General features: G+C 38.1%; 1 protein-coding gene across 2 annotated transcripts in view; it reads left to right on the top strand.

The window, feature by feature from the left end:
- The window catches only part of Wnt6 (Wnt oncogene analog 6), a 109,233-nt gene that overhangs the window by 48,631 nt on the left and 36,476 nt on the right, over window positions 1–24,126 (top strand). For both annotated transcript variants that reach the window (XM_089098381.1, XM_089098382.1), the window contains one exon: window positions 5,576–5,692. In XM_089098381.1, the coding sequence (XP_088954507.1) occupies window positions 5,576–5,692 (117 nt within the window). The remainder of the gene's footprint in view (window positions 1–5,575; window positions 5,693–24,126) is intronic.

Raw genomic sequence — 24,126 nt, 5'->3', positions numbered from 1 at the left:
ACTAGTCGTCTGAAGAGGAAAGTACCTTGTTGTGTTCGCAGAGGTACTACCTTTCTTAATAAACATAGAGCAGTTTCTTCGAGGTTAATAACCATATTGTACGGCTTATAACTTTATATGGTATGTCGGTACTTGTTAATTATTCAGAACACACTAAAGTTCTTGATCTGAATGTAAGATTTGAAAAAACCGGTTTCATAGCCACAAAGACATGTGACGGGTTACAGATTGCATTGGACTTATATAATTTGGGCTAAATATTTGCACATTAAGGGGGGTGGGGTCAATTATAGTGGGTCTGCATGCAAAATGTGTTAGCTACAATTATTCTGCATATAATGAAATACTGACTGTTTTCTAACTTCACGCTGTACAAGTACTTTACCCCCTCCTAATGTGCAAATATATAGCCCAAATTATTTAACTACAATGCTTCGGTCACTCGTTACTTGTCTTTGGGGCTATGAAACCGGTTTTTACTGATCTACAGATCGAAAATCTTCAGTGGGTTCTGAATCAAACAGCTTGTGGTAACGAACTGCAAGTAAGGAGCCACCTGGCTCAATAGTAACCGAACCTCTAAACAACGGAATTTTGATACCAATAGAAACATTGAAACAATCAGATTTTGATGCTGATTTCAAATATATAAGTTTCATCAAGTTTAGTCTTACCCATCAAAATTTGCCTTTTTTTCGAAAAGGGGGAGCACCCCCTAAAAATCATTGAACGCTAATGAAAAATCACACCATCAGATTCAGCGTATCAGAGAACCCTACTATAGAAGTTCCAAGCTCCTATCTGCAAAAGTGTGGAATTTTGTGTGGTTTGCCAGAAGAAAGATCACGGATGCGTGTTTATTTGGTTTTTTTTCCAGGAGTAATCATATCGACCCAGTGGTCCTAGAATATCGCGGGAGGGTCATTCGAACAGAAATAAAAAGTTCTAGTGCTCTTTTTAAGTGACCAGAAAAACGGAGGACAACTAGGCCTAGATCGGGTGACTTTGGGGAAAAATGAGCGTGGAAGGGGGCCTAGTTGCCCTCCAATTTTTGTTCACTTAAAAAGGGCACTAGAACTTTTAGTTTTCTTTCTAATGAGCCCTCTCGCGATATTTTAGGACCACTGGGTCGATACTATCATCCCTGGGAAGAAAAAAAAAACAAAAACAAAAAATAAACACATTTCCATGACGCGAAGGTTTGTTAAATAAATAAGTAGTGTTTTAAATGAAAGTAAAAAAGTGACTATAAGGCTAGTCGAACAAATACAGCCAGTCGGTAGACGCTTGCAACCGTAAAAAACAAATTTTGGTGCTGTTCTATCAGCCGGGCAACATAGAGAAGAACCACAGATACAATGTCAAAGATACCATTGAAAAACAGGCTTCCGCTGTCTAGTGAGGTATTACTATTGCTCACTCTGTGAAAAATATTTAAACTTTAGTTTTTTGGGGTTTAAGGGGCGAAAATGGGTACCTCGGTTGGGTTCGGATAGGTTACGTATTAATTATATGCTACGCTTTACCCCTCCCCCACCCCTAATGTGCAGATGTATAGCCCAAGTTTGTTTCTAAACTATTATATCCTTATCATACTTTGTTTTATTTCATTAGCATTAACCAAACTTCACTTCTCGCGTGTTGCCCGGCTTAGAACAGGACCCAAATTTTTTTTAGCTCTAATTAGATGCAGAAGTAATTAAATTATTCGCCCGGTACGACTTGAAATCCGATTGTCGAAACGACATTTGACTCCTGGCATCATCTAGGTTAATCAAACAGTTTGTGGTAGCGAACTGTAAGTAAGGAGTGACCCGGCTCAATAGTAACCAAAACTTCAAAAAACAGAATTTTGATACCAATAGATATGTCAAATAAATCAGATTTTTATGCTGATTTCAAATATATAAGTTTCATCAAGTTTAGTCTTACCCATTAAAAGTTATGTGCCTGAGAAAATTTGACTTATTTTAAAAAAAGGGGGAAACACCCCATAAAAGTCGTAGAACTCTAATGAAAATCACACCATCGGATTCACCGTATCAGAGAACCCTACTGTAGAAGTTTCAAGCTCCTATCTGCAAAAATGTGGAATTTTTTTTTTTTTTTCAAACAGTTCGTGGTAACGAACTGTAAGTAAGGAGCGACCCGGATCAATGGTAACCGAAACTCTAGAAAACGGTTTTTTGATACCAATAGATATATCAAAATAATCAAATTTCAATGCTGATTTCAAATATATAACTTTCATCAAGTTTAGTGCTACCCATCAAAAGTTACGCGCCTGAGAAAATTTGGCTGATTTTCGAAAGAAGGGTGAAAGATCCCCTAAAAGTTATAGAACCTTAATGAAAATTGCACCATCATATTCAAAGTATCAGAAAACCCTATGATAGAGGTTTCAAGCTCCTCTCTGCAAAAATGTGGTATTTTGTATTTATTCTCAGAAGAAAGATCACGGATGCGTGTTTATTTGTTTGTTTGTTTTTTGTTTTTTTTTCCCCCAGGGGTGATCGTATCGACCCAGTGGTCCTAGAATATCGTGAGAGGGCTCATTGGAACGGAAATTAAAAGTTCTAGTGCCCTTTTTTGAAAACAAAAAATGGAGGACAACTATGCCCCCTCCCACACTCATATTTTCCCAAAGTCACCCGATCAAAATTTTGAGATAGCCATTTTGTTCAGCATGGTCGAAAATATGATAAAAATGTCTTTTAGGTTGACTTGATCCCCCAAAGTCCCCAGGGTGTGGTATTAAAGTTATTATATTTAATATTTTTTAAATTTGATTTTTTTTTTTTGTTTTTTTTTCATACTTTTTCATATTCTTTTTTGTGTGTTTGGTTGGGTATTGTGAGGGTCGGGGAATATATGGAAGGTTCTTTCCATGTAGGAAGTTTTCATGGGGGAAGGGACATTGCTATGAAGGGGGCGCCGGACTTGCCAGCATTATTTATTGGTTATTGGGAAGTATACAACCATTTTCAGGAAGGATTTTTTCTGGAGGGGGGGCTAGAGGCGGGGAAGACTCGGGAGAAGAGTGTCGTGGTGGATGTTTCGTTGGGGTAAGGGAAATTTCTATGAAGGGGGCGCCGGATTTCCAAGCATTATTTAAGAAACGATCAGAAGTTAAATAAAAAAAACAAGTTTTTTCAACTGAAATGTAAGAAGGAATATTAGAACTTAAAACGAACAGAAATTATAACGTATGTGAGGGGTTCTCCCCCAAGTCAATACCTCGCTCTTTACGCTACAGTTTTTTTTAGTGCTTTCAAAAGAGCTATCTATTCTAATTAAACGGCCTTTGTGATTCAGCGGTTTGTGAATCAAATTTTTTTTTAACTTTTAACTTAAAGAGCGTGTTATTTACTAAGGGGAGAACCCCTTCATATAAGTAATAACATATACGTAATAAAAAAACAATAAAAAAAACAAGCGATACGGCTCAATAGTAATCGAAACTTTCAAAAACAAAATTTTGATGTCAATAAATGTATCAAAAGAATGTGTTTATAATGCTAATCCTAAATATATAAATTTTATTAAGTTTAGTATTACTCATCAAAGGCTACGAGCCTGAGAAAATTTACTTGATTTTTTAAAGAGGGGGAAACATCCCCTACAAGTGAAAGAATTTTAATGAAAATCACACCGTCAGATTCAGCGTATCAGAAAACCCTATTACATAGGTTTCAAGCTCATATCTGCAAAAATCTGCAACTTTGTATTTTTTGCCAGAAGAAAAATATACGAATATAGAAGTTAGTTACGTAAGTTAATTTGTAAAGACATCCATTTAGCAAAAGAAAAGTAAAATTTTTATGCAAATAAAAGCTGCATTAACTAAAAAACGATCAAAAATTAAATAAAAAAAACATGTTTTTTAAACTGAAAGTAAGGAACGACATTAAAACTTAAAACGAACAGAAATTATTCCGTATATGAAAAGGCTGTACCCTCCTCAACGCCTCACTCTTTACGCTAAAGTTTTTTATTGTTTTAAAAAATAGAGTTGTGAGAAAGTCAAACTTTTTATTGTTTTAAAAAATAAAGTTGTGAGACAGAGTCAAACTTTAGCGTAAAGAGCGAGGCGTTGAGGAGGGGACAGCCCCTTTCATATACTGAATAATTTCTGTTCGTTTTAAGTTTTGATGTCGTTCCTTACTTTCAGCTAATAAAAACTTTTTTTAATTTAATCAGAAAAAAGATTACAGATGCGTGTCTATTCGTTTTATGTTATTTTGATTTCTCCAGGGATGATCGTATCAACCCATCAATCCTATAAGATCGTAAAAGGGCTAATTTGAACGGAAAATAAAAGTTCTAGTACCCTTTTTAAGTGACCAAAAAAATTGGAGGGCAACTTGGCCCCCTCCCACGCTCATTTTTCTCCCGAAGTCACTGAATTAAAATTTTGAGATAACCATTTTGTTCAGCATAGTCGAAAATCTAATAAATATGTCTTTTAGGATGACTTAATCCCCCACAGTTCCCAGGGAAAGAGCTGCAAGTTATGAACTTTGCCCATTGTTTACACATTGTATTGGTTATTGGGAAATATACAGACATTTTCAGGAAGGATTTTTTTCTGGTGGGGGGGGGATGGAGGAGGGGGTTACTTGGCAAAATCTTTCCGTGGAGGATGTTTCCTTGGGGTAAGGGACATTTCTATGAAGGGGGCGCCGGATTTCCCAGCATTATTTAAAAACCGATCAGAAATTAAATTTAAAAAAAAACAAGTTTAATCAACTGAAAGTAAGAAGCAACATTAGAACTTAAAACGAATAGAAATTATTACGTGTATGAGGGGGTTCACCCCCTAGTCAATACCTCGCTCTTTACGCTACAGTTTTTTTTTAGTACTTTCCAAAGAGCTATCTATTCTAATTAAACGGCCTTTGTGATTCAGGAGTTTGTGATTTAAACAAAATTTTAACTTTAGCGTAAAGAGCGTGGTATTGACTAAGGGGAGAACCACCTCATATACGTAATAAAAATATACAAATATAGAAGTTCGTTACGTAAGTTATTTCGCAAGTTACGTCAGATCAAAATTTCAAGAAAGCCATTTAGCCAAAAAAAAACGTAAGATTAATATGCGAATTTTGTTTTAATTATTCCCGTACGGTGAGCCAAAAATTAAAGCTGCATTAATTCAAAAAAGTTCAGAAATTAACTAAAGAAAACAAGTTTTTTTTTAACTGAAAGTAGGGAGCGACATTAAAACTTAAAACGCAGAAATTATTCCTTATATGAAAGGGGCTGCCCCCTCCTCAACGCCTCGCTCTTTACGCTAAAGTTTTTATTGTTTTAAAAAGTAGAGTTGTGACAGAGACAAACTTTAGCGTAAAGAGTGATGCATCGAGGAGGGGACAGCCCCTTTCATATACAGAATAATTTCTGTTCGTTTTAAGTTTTAATGTCGCTCCTTACTTTCAGTAAAAAAAACTTATTCTTTTTTTAGTTAATAAGACAAAAGGACGACACAGATTACTCCACTGGCTAACAGAGACTAGTTAGAACATCCAACGATCCTTGAGTTAACTTAGAGTTTACCCAGTTTGTTTCATTTTAGATACCAGAGAAACAGCGTTTGTAAATGCCATAGTTTCCGCAGGCATTACAACTGCGATCACACATGGCTGCACGAGCGGCAATCTTGTTCAATGCACCTGCGATTCAAAAAAGAAGGGTAAGTTACATTTAACTATCTAATCTGGAAATTCTAGGGGGATTTAGACTAGGGGGAATAACAGAAAATTTTTTAACAGGCTTGTACGCAAGGGTTTTTTTTGGGGGGGGGGAGACTAGAGGTGGTTCAAGTTCAATCCCCCCCCCCGGCAAAAAGGTAAATTACGTAAAAAGTATTAAATAAATAAGAAAATAAGGGTTGGTGCAAGTTGGAGGGAATGGACCCAAATGCCTCTTTTCCTGTGCAACTATTTGAGGTTAAATCTATAAACTGGTATGCTGAAACACCGTACTCATGACTCGTAACACAACATCATAGTGCATCACAGTTACTTCTTTAAGGTTTAATGTAGTCGATTCTTTTTATTTATTCTTTAAATTTTAATAATTTAATTGCTATTATTTGAATTTTAATCATTTTAGGGTAAATTATTTTATTTTATTTTATATAGATTATTTTAAATTAATTGATTAGATTATTTATAGATTTTGATTTAAATTATATAATATGTTACTATTTAGATTCTGTTACTTTTCTTATATATTTTTTTAAAATAAACAAATTTTGATTATTTACCTAATTATTCAAGAGTGGTCATATTATTATTCTGTAGTTTAATGCTTGTGCATGATCATGATATAGGGCCAGCAACTTTGCATCACAAATTTTTTTTAATGTTTCGAGGGGTGTTGGAAATTCCTCGGTTTTGGGAGTGGTTAATCCATGTGTCAATATGCGTACATAGCCTGTATACTAAAAAAATTATCAAATTTAGATCAAACTAGCTTATTGAAATGCATTAATCTAAACGAAACAACCTCTAACTTTTGATTCTTTGTATTTTGTTTGTTACCCCTCCCCACAGGAGGTGAATTAGAAGAAATTACTGTAGCCCCCCTCTTAGATGCTTTTCTGCAATAGTGAAATTTTGATTATCTGTATCCAAGTGACCGCTTTTGATATGACCATCAATCTAATGTGACCGTTTAATTAACGAACAAAAGGTAGTTGGTAAAAAGAGAACCAAATAGAAAGAAGTTGGTATACTAGAAAGAATAGAAAGAATATATAAAAAACATAAAAGAATATATAAAAGAACAAAGAGAAAGAATAGAAAAGTTGGCAAAAAGAGAACCGAACAGAAAGAAGTTGGTATATTAGAAAGAATAGAAAGAATATTTAAATAACAAAAGAATATATAAAATAACAAATAGAAAGAATAGAAAAGTTGGTAAAAAGAGAACCATATAGAAAGAAGTTGGTATACTAGAAAGAACAGAAAGAATATATAAAAAACATAAAAGAATATATAAAAGAACAAATAGAAAGAATAGAAAAGTTGGTAAAAAGAGAACCGAATAGAAAGAAGTTGGTATATTAGAAAGAATAGAAAGAATATTTAAATAACAAAAGAATATATAAAATAACAAATAGAAAGCATAGAAAAGTTGGTAAAAAGAGAACCAAATAGAAAGAAGTTGGTATATTAGAAAGAATATATAAATAACAAAAGAATATATAAAAGAACAAACAGAAAGAATAGAAAAGTTGGTAAAAAGAGAACTAAATAGAGAGAAGTTGGTATATTTAAAAGAATAGAAAGAAAATATAAATAACATAAATAAAAGAACAAATATAAAGAATAGAAAAGTTGGTAAAAGAGAACCAATTAGAATCAACAACTTAAATAAATCAAATGATCTGTTTCCAAATTGCCATAGCAAAAGTTCTAAAGCAATTTAAACTTTTCGAAATCAGCAAATCAGGTCTTGCACATCACTAGTAATTTGTCGAGATTCTTTTAAATTAGGCATTATAAATTTGGCAGCACCGCACTGACCATTGTAAATTATACGCAGCGTAGTTGCGCCGCCTATGTAAAAAGTGAGGTGGCATTCATTAGTCTTAGGCATTATTTGTATTATTTATTTGTTGTTGTCTTTTTCTAAGCCACTTGGCATGGAAGGGTTGGTTGTTGAAAAGGAAAGGGATCCCTCTATCATAAAAGGGAAGTTCTAGTCATTTTTAAAATTTTACAATGGTTGGAGGGAAAACTGCCGCCTCTCACACCCTTTCTCACACCCTTTTTAGTCACCTTCCTCCACCAATCCATGGAGACATCGGATTAAGATTTTTAGATGGCTATTTTATTCATAATAGTTGAAACATCCAGTAAATTTGGCTCCAGGAATTAGATTAAACTGAGGACCCCTGAGGTAAATGCTGTAAGTTGTGCAATGTGTTCATTGTTAATGCATTAATTTTACAATAGAAAAGGGGGCAAGTTTGATCGTGGGTGTCATGAAAGGCTAAGAGTACTAAGTAGAAGACTTTCAGTGAAGGTTAGGTGTTGGGGGGCTATTTCGAACCAGATCAAAAAGCTCTACGTTTACCCATGATGTCAAAATATCCTATCTGCAATATCTTAGGAATGGCTAAGAGTATTAGATTGAAACTTTCATAGAATGCTGAGGGGGAAAATGAACTAAATCAACAGAAACTATGTGCATCCAGGCTGTCAAAATGGTGTATCTGCAATATCTCAGGAACAGCTACGGGTATTAAGTTGACATTTTTATGGATTGTTAAGGGTGATGTTGAACTAAATGAAAAGACACTATGTGCATCCCGTTGCCAAAATAGTATATCTACAATATATTGGGAATGGCTAAGGGTGACAAACTGGAGCTTAGTGTACATGTAAAATGCACAATTTGGGGATATCTGCAATATCTCCAGAACAGAATTGGGTCATTAAAGTGAAAATTCAGAGTTCTGTAGCCCTTTTTAAGAGTCGAAAGGGATTGGAGGGAAAACAGCCCCCTCCTGTGCTCATTCTTATATGTCTCCAACATCCCCTAAGACATCCGATCAAATACTGAGATAGCCATATTTGTACAAAATAGTCAAGAAATATGTTTCCAGGAACGGCGTACTCTCCTAGGACAAGGCCCCTAAATTATGTAAATTGAGCAATTGGTCAGGGTTTGTAGATTAATTTTACACATTAATTTACACATTACATTTTAATACCGATACTTTTCAATAATAAGAATTTAGTGGCCAGCATGGGTCTGTAGTTGACCTATCTGTCTAACAGTCCAAGTAAAAGTGAACTGTGTGTCAAATGTGTGCATAAGCTTCCTAACTAATATCCAGCGTATTGTACTGTGTCTATTTTCCAGGGCTGCTAGCCGGTGAAAAAAAATCACTAGATTTTAGTGATTTTGGGGTTGATTTAGGGATTTTCTTCAATAATCTACTGATTTATGTGCTGATTCAGTAATTTTTTACTTCAGGCAATATAATAAATCACTAGAAATAATGACAAATAATTAGGGATGGCAACCCTGCTCTATCCCCGTCTCCTACAGACCCGAGCAACTTTGCCTCCGGTAACCCTATGTGATATAATGCGGGGTCCCCTGTGATTTTCACGTGTGCTGCATTATTATTAAGTGGTATATTTTATATCGTATACTATCACCAATAAGTACCCATTTATTTATGTGATTGTTTTAGCATTTCTCGGTTTTTGTATTTGAAGGTTATTATTCACAATGCGCGTAATATTTCGGATATATTGCGTATAATATGTTATATTTGACAGCTATTACATTAATACTTTAGGACAATATTTATACTGTATATTATACTATATTATACTATACTATATTATATATATACTATACTATATATACTATATTCGAATAAATTCGAATATGAATTATATATTTCTTCTTATTTTAGACAAGCTAAGTTTTTTAGTAATATGACAATTATATTTTTTTTTCTTCCAAAACGTCAATGTGAGACTCGCATTGGAGGTATACGAAAGTAATTAACTTTAATATTCTCCATTGGGAGGGCCATTCAAAACTTTGCTCATATCAGATTAGCCAATCCTTACCGTGAAAGAAATACGATATCTTTTTGTGCAATATTTTTTGGCTTCTTCTTTGACATTTTTGCATATTTGCTTTTTGTGTTTGTATAGGTTAAAGATCCTGGAGGTGATTATTGTGGTATCTGCATTTTTTTTTCAGTTCTTTGATAGGGCAGCTCAATCTTTCATTTTTTTTTTATATGTGCTTCCCCTAGCTTAAAGCAAGCTGGTGACATTTAGATAAGAACAGTTGAATATTTCTGGGGACGAAGTGTCTGGGGACGAAAAAGAGGGTTTGCTGCTTAAAATTGCTTTTACGCAGTAATATACATAAGGGCAAATTTGAACGTAAGGGTATCTCATGTAAAACTGAGAAAGTCTTTATTTGTGGACACCGTTGCTGACTAAAGACAACGTGTGTTTAGTTTACCGAAATAACATAAACCTATATGTCTTGCTTTCTATGGTACTCATGAAAGGGTGGTGATGACTCGTATATATCCCCTCACCCTTCTGATAAATGTAAAGACGTCATAAATTACATCATAAAGATGAAAAGACGTCATAATTACATAATGCAGCATCATAAATTACTTTATTTCATTCATGCATTTTTCTTCACTTTACTCCCTCCTCGAATGAAAAACATCCCTCAAAATAAATTATTGTTTAGGAGACTAATTGGTCAATGCATCAATCTTCTTTCCAGGCTATCATAGTTTATTCAATTTAACTATAAAATTTATATAAAACATAACATCTTTTCAAGTGGCCGCCCAAAGAAAGACCCGTAGTACAGTCAATATAAGGTTTGACCGCAAACAAATTGCAACAGAAATGATTTTTACACCATCTTGTAGAGAAAAAAAACTGTACAACATATCAAAAGTTGAGAAACCTAGCGGGGTGCAAAATTAGTGTTTTTTAGCGTTTTGTGTTTTATTTTTTGTGTTTAAGCCTAAATTTTCGATTTTCTCAAGGCTTAGAGTTTACTTCATGGGAAACACATTTCTGATGTAGTGTTATGCGCTAAACTCGAATATTACATCAGATTTAAGATACGGTGAACCAAAAATGTTTCACATTCATCACCATTCACGAAGTTCGCGATTCTATTATAACATAGTCGTTTGACCACATTTCTTGACTAGTTTTATGCGATGAACTCGAATATCACATCAGATCAAGGATATGTTCAACCGAAAGTGTTTCACATTCATCACCAAAAGGTTTCTTCAAAATAATCAATCATCTCTTAATGTATTAACTGACTAAAATCACAGGTAACAAAAATCACATTGGTAAAAGGCAGGCAACTTTTCAAATGACTTGCGACATTAATCACTGGTAGTGTAGTTTGAAGCTTCGTCGTCGAGATCGTCGATGAGATGTTCCGATTTGGGAGAATTATCAAATTCTGCTCCCTGACAAGTTTTGCACGCGAGAGTGCAAGACATGCCGTTTCTGACACAAGTGCACCGAGCAGAGGTGCAGTTTGAACGGCAGGAACACTTAACAATCTTAAGAAGTTGGGGAGGTTCTGGGGGTAGGTTCGTCATCACAGGGTATAATGTACCATTTCGGTCCTTCCAGCCCCACTCTTGAGGGTCCAATTCTAGATTATGGTCGTCATTCCAGGCGTGTACCTGAAATTAAACTCTATAGCTGTAAAATGCTGCAGAGTTGGATGTGGGAGGTAGCTGCTAGTAGAATGGCCTTATTGACTACAGAACGAACTCCTTATATGGGCATAGAATACTGAACGAACTCCATATATGGGCATGGAATCCCCAGGGAGAATGATTGCGTAATCAAAGTATGTCAACAACAACAACATCGACTTTGACATTCGCTGAGAGCGTGCACTTACAACAACACCAACAGCGGGCCTTATTGAGTCCGAACAGGGCTCCTTATATGGGCATAGAATACTGAACGAACTCCATATATGGGCATGGAATCCCCAGGGAGAATGATTGCGTAATCAAAGTATGTCAACAACAACAACATCGACTTTGACATTCGCTGAGAGCGTGCATTTACAACAACAACAACAGCGGGCCTTATTGAGTCCGAACAGGGCTCCTTATATGTTCATAGAATACGGAAAGAACTCCATATATGGGTATGGTATCCCCAGGGAGAATAATTGCGTAATCAAAGTATGTCAACAATAACAACATCGACTTTGACATTCGCTGAGAGCGTGCATTTACAACAACAACAACAGCGGGCCTCATTGACTCCGAACAGGGCTCCTTATATGGGCATAGAATACTGGACGAACTCCATATATGGGCATGGAATCCCCAGGGGGAATGATTGCGTAATCAAAGTATGTCAACAACAACAACATCGACTTTGACATTCGCTGAGAGCGTGCACTTACAACAACAACAACAGCGGGCCTTATTGACTCCGAACAGGGCTCCATATATGGGCATAGAGTCACTAGGAACGAACTCCATGGTTAATGGGGTCAATGGCCTAAATCCCCAGGGAGAATGATTGCGTAATCAAAGTATGTCAACAACAACAACATCGACTTTGACATTCGCTGAGAGCGTGCACTTACAACAACAACAACAGCGGTCCTTATTGACTCCGAACGGGGCACCAAATATGGGCATAGAGTCATTAGGGAGAACACGTGGTTAATGGGGTCAATGACCTAAATTTCCAGGGAGAATGATTGCGTAATCAAAGTGTGTCAACAACAACAACATCGACTTTGACATTTGCTGAGAGCGTGCACTTACAACAACACCAACAGCGGGCCATATTGACTCCGAACGTGGCACCATATATGGGCATAGAGTCATTAGGGAGAACACGTGGTTAATGGGGTCAATGACCTAAATTTCCAGGGAGAATGATTGCATAATCAAAGTGTGTCAACAACAACAACATCGACCTTGACATTCGCTGAGAGCGTGCACTTACAACAACAACAACATCGACCTTGGAACACCTGTGCTGTCGACCTCAATTCACCTATCGTGAATCAATAATTCCCCTTAGAAACAACAAATTAATTTCCCCTTTCTTGACAGATCAATCAACCAATGACATCATCTGTCAGACTTTAAAAATTTTCGCCTAGAAACGATTCTCAAGGAATAGATCCAAGTCATTAATGTCTTTGCCTCGGAAACAACTCTTTTGGTTGAACTCCAAAGGATATTAATAGCCAAAGGCCATGGAAACAATTCTCCAAGAAACATCTTAGCGATGAATTGTTTTAGCGCGGGAATCAGGTTTCTTATTAATTTGAAATGCATTAGCGCAGAGATGCCAAAAACAAAAGGAACACGCTGAAATTACGTTTAGGGATTATTTGGGTGAAACTGTTTTAGACAGGTTATGGAACTATTTTGGTGAAACAGTTAGAGACATTTTAAAAGATGATTTTTGAAGAGATTTTAGAAGAGAATTTAATGGTGAAACTCTGTGGTCGTTATACTACACAAGTTTCATTTGAACAGTGTTTTGAGGTCCTCTAACCCAACCCCAAAGGGTTCCAATCCTCCTACCCCAACCCCGAAGGAAGCCCCCGGTCCCCAAATGACCCCCAGGCCCCCAACTGTCCCCCCGGACCCTCAAAGGCCCTCCCTGTGCCCAAAGGCCCTCCCTGTGCCCCCCAAAGGCCCACCCCTGGCCCCCAAAGGTCCCCCGGACCAAGGAAGCGCCGCCGGGATGCGCCGTGAGCCAGGAAAGCGCCGCATGATGTGCCGCAGGGATGCGCCACGGGTCAGGAAAGCGCCGCAGGGGATAAGCCGCAGGGAGGCACCGCAGGAAAGCGCCGCAGGATGCGCCGCAGGGATGCGCCGCAAAAAAAAAGTAAACTAAAAAGTAAAAATTTCGAAATGTTATCCCCCAAACGCCCTCCGCGGACCCCCAAAGGCCCTCCCCTGGTCCACAAAGGTCCCCCGGGCTCCCAAAGGGCCAACCGGCCCCCAAGGGTCCCCTGGACCCCCAAAGGTCCTCCCCCGGTCCCCAAAGTTCCACTGGGCTCCCAAAGGCCCTCCCGCGGTCCCCAAAGGCCCCCTGGGCTCCCAAAAGATCACTCAATCCTCAAGGGCCCCCGGATCTCCAAACGCCCTCCCTGGGCCCCAAAGGTCCCCCCCCGATCCCCATACATGCACACAAAAACTTACACACACACAAAAACTTACACACACACACAAAAAATTACACACACACACGAAAACAAACACACACACACACTAAAACATAAACAAACACACCAAAACTAACACACACACACACAAAAACTTACACACACACACACACACACACAAACTTACACATGCACACGAAAACTTACATGCACACAAAAACTTACATGCACACAAAAACTGACACACACACACACACACAAAACTTAAAAACACACACACACACTAAAACAGACACACACACTCCAAATCTTACACACACAAAAAAAATTACACACACACAAACACACAAAAACTTAAACATGAACACAAAAAAAAACTCACACACACACACGCATAAAAACTTACACACACACACACACACACACACACAAAACTTACACACACACACACGAAAACTTACACACACACGCCAAAACTTACATACACAGAAACTTAAACATACACACACACAAAAACAAACTAATACACACACACACACAAAAAAAAACATACACACACAAAAACATAAAAAAACAAAAACACACACACACACACACAAACTTACACACACACACACAAAAAACTTACATCCACACACAAAAGCTTAGACACACAAAAACTTACACATACACACACACACACACAAACTTACACACACACACACACACGAAAACTCACACACACTTGCCAAAACATACACACACACAAAAACATACACACACACACACACACACACAAAAACTAAAAAATGAACACAAAAAAAAACAAAAAAACAAACGCGCAAACTAAAGCACACACACACACACACAAAAAAAACAAAGACACAAACGAACAAAAACACACACACGACAAGAAATACAACAACACAAAAATACACACACACACACACACGAAAACTTACATGCACACGAAAACTTACATGCACACGAAAACTTACACACACACACACAAAACTTACACACACACACACACGAAAACACACACACACACCCCAAAACTTACACACACCCAAAAACTAACACACACACACACAAAAACTTACACATTAACACAAAAAAACTCACACACACACGCACAAAAACTCACACACACCCACAATCACAAAATTTACACACACACACACACGAAAACTTACACACACACTCCAAAACTAACCCACACAAAAACATAAACAATCACACTAAAACTTACACACACACACACGAAAACTTACACACACACTCCAAAACTTACACACACACACACACACAAACTTACACACACACACACACACACACACAAAAACTTACACATGCACACGAAAACTTACATTCACACAAAAACTTAAAATCACACAAAAACTTAAACACACACACACACACACAAAACTTACAAACACACACACACACACACACGAAAACTCACACACACACACACACGAAAACTTACACACACAAAAAATTACACACACACACACACATAAAAAAAAAATTAAAAAAGAAAAAAAGAAAAGATAAAACACACACGCAAAAAAACTTACACACACACACACACACAAAACTTACACACACACACACGAAAAAAAAAACACACAAACCAAAACAAACAAACAAACAAACAAAAACACACACACACAAACACTCACACAAACTTACACACACACACACAAAAAACTTACACACACAAAAACTTACACACACACACACACACACACACACAAACTTACACAAACACACAAAAACTTATATCCACACTCAATAGCTTAGACACACAAAAACTTACACAAAAACACACAAAAACTTACACCCACACGCAAAAACTTACATGCACACAAAAACTTACATGCACACAAAACTTACACACACACAAAACTTACACACACGCACAAAAACTTACACACACACACAAAACTTACACACACACACACACGAAAACTTACACACACACGCAAAACTTACACAAACACACAAAAACTCACACACACACACACACACATACACAAAAACTTACACATGCACACGAAAACTTACATGCACACAAAAACTTATACACACACACACGAAAACTAAAACACACACTAAAAAACTTACACACACAAAATCTTAGACACACAAAAACTTACACACACACACACACAAAAACTTACACACACACGCAAAAACTTACACACACACACACACAAAAACTTACACAAACAAAAACTTACACACACACACACAAAAACTTAAACCCACACTCAAAAACTTACACACACACAAAAACGTACACACACACACACGAAAACATACACACACACAAAAACTTACACACACATACAAAAACTTACACACACACACACACGAAAACTTACGCACACACACGAAAACTTACACACACACACGCAAAAACTAACACACACACAGAAACATACACAAACACACACACACACAAAAGCTAACACATGCACACGAAAACTTACATGCACATACAAACTTACATGCACACAAAAACTTACACACACGCGCGAAAACTTACACGCACACACAAAAACTTACACGCACACACAAAAACTTACACACACGCACAAAAACTTACACACACACACACACACACAAAAACTTACACACACACAAAAACTTACACACACACACACACACACACACACACACTTACACAAGCACACGAAAACTTACATGCACAAAAAAACTTACACACACACACACACACGAAAACTAACACACATACACGTCAAAACTTACACACACAAAAACTTAGACACACAAAAACTTACACACACACACACACAAAAACTTACACCCGCAAGCAAAAACTTACAATCACACAAAAGCTTACATTCACACAAAAACTAATACACACAAAAACTTACACACACGCACAAAAACTTACACACACACACAAAAACTTACACACACACACACGAAAACAAAATCTAAGTGTTAGAGTGATAATATTCTTAATGGCTTGTTAGCTCAGTTGGTTAGAGCGTCATGCTAATAACGCGAAGGTCGAGGGTTCGATCCCCTCACGAGCTATAGTTTTGACCTTCGTATGGTAACTCCATAAGTTATTTTCGGTTAATTTAGACGAGGTTCTGAATTTTATTAAAGAAGAGAAAAAAGTTAGCTCAATTCTGAACTTTACCAAAGAAACTGAATTACAATATGAATAAGATCAGGAATTGTTTACAAGTCAGGTTGGCCGAGTGGTTATGGCGCTAGACTCAAGATCTGGTCCCCATACGGGGTCGTGGGTTCGAACCCCACACCTGATAATTTTTTTCTTATGTACTTTTTTTCTTTCATCATGTCTTGTAATTTCACTAAATAACTTCTGTAAAAGAATTTATGCAGAACCTAAATTGCTAGGGTATTTAATAGATTAAATAAAAAAAAAACTACAAAAGTGCAAAATGTTCAAATTCTCTTATGAATTTTCCTAAAGAAGAAAATAAAATAAGATAAATTTTGAACTTTACCAATGAAACTGAATGACAATATTAATATGACCAAGAATTGTTTACAATTCAGGTTGGCCAAGTGGTTAAGGCGCTAGACTTAGGATCTGGTCCCCATATGGGGTCGTGGGTTCGAGTCCCACACCTGACAATTTTTTTCTTATTCTAAATCTTTGGAAACAGCCTCTATTTCTGACCGTTTAAGTTTTGATGTTAGTGTTGTCAGTCAAAAGCTATGACCTTGAGAAAAGAGCTTGAGAAAATGGCCTGATTATCGAAAAATGGGGAAACATCCTCCAAAAGTCAACAGGAATGCACCACTGCAGTGCTCTGTCGGATATGTTGAATAAAATATGCAAAGTCGACATAGCTTTATTTCATTTTTAAAGGTTAATTTAGACGAGGCTCTGAATTTTCTTAAAGAAGAGAAAAAAGTTAACTCAATTCTGAACTTTACCAATGAAACTAAATTACAATATGAATATGATCAAGAATTGTTTACAAGTCAGGTTGGCCGAGTGGTTAAGGCGCTAGACTTAATATCTGGTCCCCATATGGGGTCGTGGGTTCGAGTCCCACACCTGACATTTTTTTTTATTCTAAATCTTTAGAAACAGCCTCTATTTCTGACCGTTTAAGTTTCGATGTTAGTGTTGTCAGTCAAAAGCTATGACCTTGAGAAAAGGGATTGAGAAAATCGCCGTGATTACCGAAAAATGGGGAAACATCCTCCAAATGTGGACAGGAATGTCACCCTCCAGCACCGTCTCGAATATGTTGAATAAAATATGCAAATTCGACATAGCTTTATTTAATTTTTGAGGTTAATTTAGACAAGGTTACGTGAATGAAAATGAAAAAAGCTCACACTTCGGTTCTTAATTTCTCAAAGACATAAAACTTTCAAAGTTCTCTTCTAATTTTTCCAAGAAAATAAAAAGGTTCTACTTTAGTTCTGTTTTTTTCTCAAAGAGATGAAAAATTTAAAGTTCTATTCTAATTTTAAATTAAATTTTAGCTCCTTTGTCTTATGGATTTACCCCTCAAATTTTTTAATTAGAAAATGAGTGACTCGTTCTATTATTAAAGACAATCGTTCAAACTCGTTCATCTAACCTCCAAAACAATAGGTTAGGTTAGATATAAATAAATATTAATAAATAAATAGAAACGTTTCTACATGTTTAAGTTAGGTTAGGTTATCTTATCCTTAGGGCTCACGATAATTTAAACTAAACTTTTCCGGAGAGTATGGTTAGGTTAGGGTAGATTAAGTTAGGTTAAGTTATGTTAGGTTAGCCCACGGACACTTCACTTAGGTTAGCTTAGGTTAGGTGAGAGACAGGCAAAAAGTTAGGTGTATGATTAGGTTAGGTTAGATTAAGTTAGGTTAGGTTAAGTTAGGTTAGGCTAGGTTAGCCTACGTACGCGCGCGTACGTAGGCTAACCTAGCCTAACCTAACTTAACCTAACCTAACTTAATCTAACCTAACATAACCTAATAAAAGAAAAGTTTTTGTGTGTGCGTATGTTTTCTTGTGTGTGTGTAAGTTTTTGTGTGTGTGTGTGTAAGTTTTTGCGTGTGGGTGTAAGTTTTTGTGTGTGTGTGTGTGTGTGTGTGTAAGTTTGTGTTTGTGTTAGTTTTTGTGTGTGTGTGTGTTATTTTGTGAGTGTGGGTGTAATTTTTTGTGTGTGTGTGTGTGTGTAAGTTTTTATGTGTCTAAGCTTTTGTGTGTGTAAGTTTTGACGTGTGTGTGTAAGTTTTCGTGTTTGTGTGTGTATAAGTTTTTGTGTGCATGTAAGTTTTCGTGTGCATGTGTAAGTTTTTGTGTAAGTTTTTGTGTGTGTGTGTGAGTTTTTGTGTGTGTGTGTAAGTTTTGGCGTGTGTGTGTAAGTTTTCGTGTGTGTGTGTGTGTAAGTTTTTGTGTGTGTGTGTAAGTTTTTATGCGTGTGTGTAAGTTTTTGTGTGTGTAAGTTTTTGTGTGTCATGTAAGTTTTTGTGTGCATATGTAAGTTTTTAGCGTGTGGGTGTAAGTTTTTGTGTGTGTGTAAGTTTGTGTGTGTGTCTAAGCTTTTGCGTGTGGATATAAGTTTTTTGTGTGTTTGTGTGAGTTTGTGTGTGTGTGTGTGTGTGTGTGTGTGTGTAAGTTTTTTTGTGTGTAAGTTTTTTTTTTGTGTGTGTGTTTAAGTTGTGTGTGTGTGTGTGTGTGTGTGTAAGTTTTGTGTGTGTAAGTTTTGGAGTGTGTGTGTAAGTTTTCGTGTGTGTGTGTGTAAGTCTTGTGTGTGTGTGTGTGTAAGTCTTTTGCGTGTGTGTGTGAGTCTTTCTTGTGTTCATGTGCTAAGCTTTTGTGTATGTGTGTGTGTGTGTAAGTTTGTGTGTGTGTAAGTTTTGGTGTGTGTGTGTGTGTAGTCTTCGTGTGTATGTGTGTGTGTGTGTGTGAAGTCTTGTGTGTGTGTGTGTGTGTGTAAGTTTTTGTGTGCATGTGAGTCTTTGTGTGCATGTAAGTTTTCGTGTGCATGTGTAAGTTTTGTGTGTGTGTTTTTGTGTGTGTGTTTTTTTTTGTTTTTTTGTTTGTGTGTGTGTTTGTTTTGGCGTGTTTGTGTTATTTTTCGTGTGTGTGTGTGTGTAAGTTTTCGTGTGCATGTGTAAGTTTTTGTGTGTGTAAGTTTTGGCGTGTGTGTGTAAGTTTTGTGTGTGTGTGTGTGTAAGTTTTGTGAGTGTGTGTGTGTGTAAGTTTTTGTGCGTGTGTGTGTGAGTTTTTGTGTCCATGTGTAAGTTTTTGTGTGTGTGTGTGTGTGTGTAAGTTTTTGTGTGTGTGTAAGTTTTGTGTGTGTGTGTGAGTTTTCGTGTGTTTGTGTGTGTAAGTTGTGTGTGTGTGTGTGTGTGTGTGTGTAAGTTTTTGTGTGCATGTAAGTTTTTGTGTGCATGTAAGTTTTCGTGTGCATGTAAGTTTTCGTGTGTGTGTGTGTGTGTGTAAGTTTTTGTGTGTGTAAGTTTTGGCGTGTGTGTGTAAGTTTTCGTGTGTGTGTGTGTAAGTTTGTGTGTGTGTGTGTGTGTGCAAGTTTTTGTGCGTGTGTGTGTGAGTTTTTTGTGTTCATGTGTAAGTTTTTGTGTGTGTGTGTGTGTGTGTGTAAGTTTTTGTGTGTGTAAGTTTTGGCGTGTGTGTGTGAGTTTTCGTGTGTCTGTGTGTGTAAGTTTTGTGTGGGTGTGTGTGTGTAAGTTTTTGTGTGCATGTAAGTTTTTGAGTGCATGTAAGTTTTCGTGTGCATGTGTAAGTTTTGTGTGTGTGTGTGTGTGTGTGTGTGTTTGTGTGTGTGTATAGTTTTGGTATGTGTGTGTAAGTTTTGTGTGTGTGTAAGTTTCTGTGTGTGTGTGTGTAAGTTTTTGTGTGTGTATGTAAGTTTTTGTACGTGTGTGTAAGTTTTTGTGTGTGTGTAAGTTTTGTGTGCATGTAAGTTTTTGTGTGCATGTAAGTTTTTGCGTGTGGGTCTAAGTTTGTGTGTGTGTGTGTGTAAGTTTTTGTGTGTCTAAGCTTTTGTGTGTGGATGTAAGTTTTTTGTGTGTGTGTGTAATTTTGTGTGTTTGTGTTTGTTTGTGTGTGTTTGTTTTTGTGTTTGTTTGTTATTTTTTTTTGTGTGTGTGTGTAAGTTTGTGTGTGTGTGTTTGTGTGTGTGTGTGTGTAAGTTTTTGTGTGTGTAAGTTTTGGCGTGTGTGTGTGAGTTTTCGTTTGTGTGTGTGTAAGTTTTGTGTGTGTGTGTGTTTGTTTGTTTGTTTTTGTGTGTGTGTGTGTGTGTTTTTTTTTGTGTTGTTGTGTTAGTTTTTGTGTGTGTGTGTGTGTGTGTGTGTAAGTTTTTGTGTGTGTGTAAGTTTTGGCGTGTGTGTGTGAGTTTTCGTGTGTGTGTGTGTGTGTAAGTTTTGTGTGTGTGTGTGTGTGTAAGTTTTTGTGTGCATGTAAGTTTTTGTCTGCATGTTAGTTTTCGTGTGCATGTGTAAGTTTTTGTGTGTGTGTGTGTGTGTAAGTTTTTGTGTGTGTGTGTGTGTAAGTTTTGGCGTGTGTGTGTAAGTTTTCGTGTGTGTGTGTTTAAGTTTTTGTGTGTGTGTGTGTAAGTTTTTGGGGTGTGTTTGTAAGTTTTTGTGTGTGTAAGTTTTTGTGTGCATGTATGGGGATCGGGGGAGGACCTTTGGGGCTCAGGGAGGGCGTTTGGGGATCCGGGGGCCCTTGAGTATTGAGTGGTCGTTTGGGAGCCCAGGGGGCCGTTGGGGACCGGGGGAGGGCCTTTGGGAGCCCAGTGGACCGTTGGGGACCGGGGGAGGACCTTTGGGGGTCCGGGGGACCCTTGGGGGCCGGTTGGCCCTTTGGGAGCCCGGGGGACCTTTGAGGACCAGGGGAGGGCCTTTGAGGGTCCGAGGAGGGCGTTTGGGGGATAACATTTCGAAATTTTTACTTTTTAGTTTACTTTTTTTTTTTGCGGCGCATCCCTGCGGCGCTTTCCTGCGGTGCCTCCCTGCGGCGCATCCCCTGCGGCGCTTTCCTGACCCGCGACGCATCCCTGCGGCACATCCTGCGGCGCTTTCCGGGCCCCCGGCGCAGCCGGGGGGCGGTGCTCTGGTCGGGGGGCCCTTTGGGGGCCGGGGGCGGGCGTGTGGGGGGCACAGGGAGGGCCTTTGGGCACAGGGAGGGCCTTTGAGGGTCCGGGGGGACAGTTGGGGGCCTGGGGGACATTTGGGGACCGGGGGCTTCCTTCGGGGTTGGGGTAGGAGGATTGGAACCCTTTGGGGTTGGGTTAGAGGACCTCACAACACTTTTCAAATGAAACTTGTGTATTATAACGACCACAGAGTTTCACCATTAAATTCTCTTCTAAAATCTCTTCAAAAATCATCTTTTAAAATGTCTCTAACTGTTTCGGCGAAATAGTTCCATAACCTGTCTAAAACAGTTTCACCCAAATAATCCCTAAACGTAATTTCAGCGTGTTCCTTTTGTTTTTGGCATCTCTGCGCTAATGCATTTCAAATTAATAAGAAACCTGATTCCCGCACTAAAACAATTCATCGCTAAGATGTTTCTTGGAGAATTGTTTCCATGGCCTTTGGCTATTAATCTCCTTTGGAGTTCAACCAAAAGAGTTGTTTCCGAGGCAAAGACATTAATGACTTGGTTGTATTCCTTGAGAATCGTTTCTAGGTGAAAATTTTTAAAGTCTGACAGATGATGTCATTGGTTGATTGATCTGTCATGAAAGGGGGAATTAATTTGTTGTTTCTAAGGGGAATTATTGATTCACGATTGGTGAATTGATGTCGACAGCACAGGTGTTCCAAGGTCGATGTTGTTGTTGTTGTAAGTGCACGCTCTCAGCGAATGTCAAGGTCGATGTTGTTGTTGTTGACACACTTTGATTACGCAATCATTCTCCCTGGAAATTTATGTCATTAACCCCATTAACCATGTGGTCTACCTAATGTCTCTATGCCCTTATTTGGTGCCCCGTTCGGAGTCAATAAGGCACGCTGGTGGTGTTGATGTAAGTGCACGCTCTCAGCGAATGTCAAAGTCGATGTTGTTGTTGTTGACACACTTTGATTACGCAATCATTCTCTCTGGAAATTTAGGTAATTGACCCCATTAACCACGTGTTCTTCCTAATGACTCTATGCCGAAATTTGGTGCCCCGTTCGGAGTCAATAAGGACCGCTGTTGTTGTTGTTGTAAGTGCACGCTCTCAGCGAATGTCAAAGTCGATGTTGTTGTTGTTGACATACTTTGATTACGCAATCATTCCCCCTGGGGATTCCATGCCCATATATGGAGTTCGTTCAGTATTCTATGCCCATATAAGGAGCCCTGTTCGGACTCAATAAGGCCCGCTGTTGTTGTTGTTGTAAGTGCACGCTCTCAGCGAATGTCAAAGTCGATGTTGTTGTTGTTGACATACTTTGATTACGCAATCATTCCCCCTGGGGATTCCATGCCCATATATGGAGTTCGTTCAGTATTCTATGCCCATATAAGGAGCCCTGTTCGGACTCAATAAGGCCCGCTGTTGTTGTTGTTGTAAGTGCACGCTCTCAGCGAATGTTAAAGTCGATGTTGTTGTTGTTGACATACTTTGATTACGCAATCATTCTCCCTGGGGATTCCATGCCCATATATGGAGTTCGTTCAGTATTCTATGCCCATATAAGGAGCCCTGTTCGGACTCAATAAGGCCCGCTGTTGTTGTTGTTGTAAATGCACGCTCTCAGCTAATGTCAAAGTCGATGTTGTTATTGTTGACATACTTTGATTACGCAATCATTCTCCCTGGGGATTCCATGCCCATATATGGAGTTCAGTCCGTATTCTATGCCCATATAAGGAGCCCTGTTCGGAGTCAATAAGGACCGCTGTTGTTGTTGTTGTAAGTGCACGCTCTCAGCGAATGTCAAATTCGATGTTGTTGTTGTTGACATACTTTGATTACGCAATTATTCTCCCTGGGGATTCCATGCCCATATATGGAGTTCTTTCAGTATTCTATGCCCATATAAGGAGTTCGTTCTGTAGTCAATAAGGCCATTCTACTGCTGCTCTGGGTGAACAAAATCCGTTGCTGTGACGAACTTTCTTTCGAAGAGCTGCTTTCGAAGCTCGTTCAGATTTCCCCCCTTCTTTCCACCATATATTATAAGAAGTGCGTCTTCTCCGGCTTCCTTGACTTCGATTTTTGTTGCTGCCTTCTTCATAAAGACCTTGGCAGATACTCGAAAACTTTCGTCTTCTATCACTTTTTTCAGGGCAAGACCTTTTCCGATGTTGTGGACACGTGATGTAGAATCACACCCAAGGAATGCATGGGCAAAGAGGATCAGACCACATACTTCTTGGCCTAATCTTTTTTTCATTTCATGAACACCCCAGCACCTTCGCTCTTTATTTTTCTTTGGCTCTGGGGCGAAGTACACCTTGTT

This window comes from Artemia sp. Qi Xiang Cuo, chromosome 12, assembly GCF_049724085.1.
Source record: "Artemia sp. Qi Xiang Cuo chromosome 12, ASM4972408v1, whole genome shotgun sequence".
Taxonomy (NCBI): domain Eukaryota; kingdom Metazoa; phylum Arthropoda; class Branchiopoda; order Anostraca; family Artemiidae; genus Artemia; species Artemia sp. Qi Xiang Cuo.
Note: the sequence above shows the minus strand (reverse complement) of the source record. Positions and strands in the feature narration are given on the sequence as shown.